Below are 3,945 nucleotides of genomic sequence, written 5' to 3'. Positions count from 1 at the left end.
ACGACTGTCTGCAGGCCAGAGAAAGATCTATGACTTTGTAAATGACGTCAGTGTTTTTCAAAACGTCTCAGGACCTGGACTGTGGAAAGGGAAGATACAGGAACTGATCTGGTCTCTGGGGGGGCTTTCTCTTCATCTTGGTGTTTGATTTGTTGTTCTGATGGTTTCTGTTTGATTTTTATGTGACTGATGCCACTGACCTGAAGACCAGACTCCTGGCTCACAACATACAATTATATTAAATTACATATGAAATTGTTTGTCAGTCAGATCTGGTCCTCTCCACCACCTCTACTCTGTTACAGTACATTACATTACCAACAATGTACAGCTTCTTTTCTATTAATTAGATCTATATTTAATAGTATTCTTTATTTAGACTGTTTAGTTACTGTTTATTATTCAGCCTTTAACTGAATCGTTTTTTATTTATATATTGATATATATATCGCGGATAAATGAACAGCTGTCACTGACACTGTTATTACAGCTGTACACACGTCAGCTGCTACTGCTAATGTTCCCCCTGACAGGTACTGACACTGCTCACCTGAAGCCAACAGGTAACACGAGCACTCACAGTCCGCAGGTGAAGATTAAGCTCGTCCATCCTGAGCGGGAAAATGTTCACAAGTTAAACTTCAGCTGTCACTAATAAACCGATACGATCTGCGGAGAAGCAGCTAACAAATACCTCCACCTGCTAATGCAGTTTGACTCGGTTTCTATGGTAATACAGAACAGACGGTGGGGAGTAATTAAAACAATAAAGTTTAACTGTGTAATAAGTAATTAAAGGTAAGGACGTGTAATATCTAATGAGATTTTTAAAATGTTCTTTTAAAGTAAAGTTTTCGTGGGCGTTTGTTTTACTTTAGACAGGAAACTACACGGACCACAATCCAATGCGAAAAGGTTCCAGCCAATCGGAAGAGCGCTTGACCGGCTGACCAATCAGAGAGCCGCGGGAGCTTTCAAACTTCGGACAGGAAGCAGCTCGCGGACAGCAGGGGACGGTTTGAGGCTTCAAACCGAGACTCGAGATTATTCTTCACCGGCAGATTTTAAGAGAGAGAGTTTCGGTCACCGAGAGGATTAAAACCGAGTTTAACCAAAGGACGCGAAAACACGGAGCTAATAGCTAACGGCTAACGGCTAACATGGCCGATTCAGCTTCACAGAACCGCTGTGAGTTTCTTTAAACCTTGAGCCTCCCTCCTCTGTTAATTCATGTGTTTGTTTACATGTTTTATTCACGTCTTTGTTTACATGTTTATTCACGAGTTTATTCGTGTGTGTGTTTACGAGTTTATTCACATGGTTCAAGAATGAAACATGTCTTACTCGTGTCATAAACCTTACACATGAAGCTGCCGGTTTCATCCGTGAACTGTTCAGAGAAACTTTCACAGCAAGTTCAGTTTGTTTTATTTGTGGAGAAACAGATTTTGAAGTATTCATGATCCAGATGATTATGTGATCCAGATTATTATCTGATCCAGATGATTATGTGATCCAGATTATTATCTTCTCCAGATTCTTATCTGATCTCAGCACCATAAATATGTCTGAGAAACCGACCGAAGTGTTGAAAAATGTTCTATCTGACATGTTGAGGAAAGTAATCCTCTGTAACTGGATCAGAACCAACATTTGTCCTATCCCTCCACCCAGTCTGGGTCAAAGCGGTTCAGTACTTTGTGTGTAATCCCGGACTGAACCTGATCTCCATGGTAACAAACCTCTGACTGTAACATTCCTCTGATGATTGTTAATTTATTGACATGTTTCACGTTTGTTTGTCTATTTTTCCTTTTTAATAAAGTTTTACACATTTTATTCCTGGATGTTTGATTCATATTACATCAGATCCATTATTTTGATTACTGATTAGTGTTATGATTATTTTTGACACCGATTGTTTTGTGTGTGTTCTAAGGAGATGACTTCATGTTGTTTTATTGGAGCAGTTCCATGACACGTGTGTGTGTGTTAACAGAGTGTGTCTCTGTGTGTGCAGATGAGCGTCTGACAGCAGAGCAGATGGATGAGCAGAGGATCCAGAACGTGGCCTACCAGTACCTGTGCAGGTTGGAGGAGGCCAAGAGGTGAGCGGGATTTAGTTTGAGTCTGTCCTGGTCATGGTGGACTGGAATATCATCAAACATCCTCCTGACTCTGATGTGATCCAGCTGTTGTCATGGATACGTCTTTGTGTTTCCATCACCGTGATGACAGACAGGCCTTGATGGAGGCAGCTTTCTAACATCAAACACGACACACTTCTTTGTTTCCTGCTCAGGTGGATGGAGGCGTGTCTGGGGGAGGAGCTTCCTTCTCCCACGGAGCTGGAGGAGGCGCTGAGGAACGGAGTCGTTCTCGCTAAACTGGGTCATCGATTTGCTCCCAACGTCGTCCCCCTGAAGAAGATCTACGACCCCGAGCAGCACCGATACCAGGTCACACAGACACACAGACATACAACACCACATGACATGACATGTGACTCTATCAATACTCAGCTGTGTCAATAATCAGTAATCAGTAGTCTCGAGTCAATAATCAATACTCAGCTGTATCAATAATCACTAATCAGCTATGTCTTGATGTCAATCAATAATCAGCTTTGTCGCCATGTGTCATTAATCAATAATCAGCTGTGTCTCCATGTGTCTATAATCAATAATCAGCTGTGTGTCCATGTTTTCAGGCTGTGGGTCTTCAGTTCCGTCACACCGACAACATCAACCACTGGAGGAACGCCATGACGACCTTAGGACTGCCGACGGTTAGTGAACAGAGCGATTGATCAGATGATCGGTTTGAGTTCGGAATGATCAGCTGTTGTTGTTGTTTTCAGATCTTCCATCCAGAAACTACAGACGTGTACGACAAGAAGAACATGCCCCGAGCCGTGTACTGCATCCACGCACTCAGGTGTGTTCAGCTGTCTGTTTACCTGTTCACCTGTCCAATGGTCAATACACCGGTCAATACACACATCTGTTCATCTGTTTACCTGTCTGTTTACCTGTCTATTAATCTGTTCACCTGTCTCCCTGCAGCCTTTATCTCTACAGACTGGGTTTGGCTCCACAGATCCACGACCTCTACGGGAAAGTCAAGTTTACTGGTAAATAACACACTTCCTTCCTTCCTTTACTCTTCTTCTTCTCTGTTTATTCAAACTGAAATGTTTCACCTTGATGTGACTTTTATTGTGAAGGTGACTTCCTCTTTGACAGTGTACACTGTTGTTGTTACTGTGTGTGTCCAGAGGAGGAGATCAACAACATGAAGCTGGAGCTTGATAAATACGGGATCCAGATGCCGGCGTTCAACAAGATCGGAGGAATCCTGGCCAATGAGCTGTCAGTGGACGAAGCTGCAGGTAGAGAGAACCCCTCTGATTGGCCGAGAGCCTCTTCAGTCAGTCCCTACAGAAAAAGACGCAGTCCTCAGTCTCAAACTGTCCCCTGTCTCCCTCTCACATCAGTACATGCAGCGGTGATAGCCATCAACGAGGCGGTGGACAGAGGGGACGTTGGCGTCATGGCGGGGGCTCTGAGGAATCCTAACGCCATGCTGAGCGACCTGCAGGAGGCGCTGATGAGCGTCTACCACCAGATGCTGCATCAGGCTAAGAGAGGGAAAGCTCAACATGCAGCCGGCAGGGTGAGAGTCTGCTCTGATTGGTTGGTTTGTCTGTCCTATTAAACTGTCATGAGATGGATGTTTCACGTATGTGTGTGTCTGTGTGTGTGTGTGTGTGTCTGTGTGTGTGTCTGTGTGTGTGTCTGTGTGTGTGTCTGTGTGTGTGTGTGTGTGTGTGTGTGTGTGTGTGTGTGTGTGTGTGTGTGTGTGTGTGTGTGTGTGTGTGTGTGTGTGTGTGTGTGTGTGTGTGTGTGTGTGCGCGCGCAGTGTGGAGGTTCAGAGGAGAAGGAC

The 3,945-nt window shown here is 44.3% G+C and overlaps 1 protein-coding gene across 1 annotated transcript in view; it reads left to right on the top strand.

The window, feature by feature from the left end:
• Positions 1 to 1,010: 1,010 nt before the first annotated feature.
• The window catches only part of LOC111234089 (ras GTPase-activating-like protein IQGAP3), a 15,191-nt gene continuing 12,256 nt past the window's right edge, over positions 1,011 to 3,945 (top strand). The window contains exons 1-9 of the mRNA XM_022762005.1: positions 1,011 to 1,188; positions 2,021 to 2,108; positions 2,303 to 2,459; positions 2,711 to 2,788; positions 2,861 to 2,937; positions 3,066 to 3,133; positions 3,278 to 3,391; positions 3,497 to 3,675; positions 3,922 to 3,945. The exon at positions 3,922 to 3,945 is cut by the window's right edge and continues 58 nt beyond it. Coding sequence (XP_022617726.1) covers positions 1,161 to 1,188; positions 2,021 to 2,108; positions 2,303 to 2,459; positions 2,711 to 2,788; positions 2,861 to 2,937; positions 3,066 to 3,133; positions 3,278 to 3,391; positions 3,497 to 3,675; positions 3,922 to 3,945 — 813 coding nt within the window. The 5' untranslated portion in view covers positions 1,011 to 1,160. The remainder of the gene's footprint in view (positions 1,189 to 2,020; positions 2,109 to 2,302; positions 2,460 to 2,710; positions 2,789 to 2,860; positions 2,938 to 3,065; positions 3,134 to 3,277; positions 3,392 to 3,496; positions 3,676 to 3,921) is intronic.

This window comes from Seriola dumerili, unplaced genomic scaffold, assembly GCF_002260705.1.
Source record: "Seriola dumerili isolate Sdu_G_001 unplaced genomic scaffold, Sdu_1.0 BDQW01000435.1, whole genome shotgun sequence".
Classification (NCBI taxonomy): domain Eukaryota; kingdom Metazoa; phylum Chordata; class Actinopteri; order Carangiformes; family Carangidae; genus Seriola; species Seriola dumerili.
The sequence above is the reverse complement of the archived record's forward strand: the minus strand, read 5'-3'. Positions and strand labels throughout refer to the sequence as shown.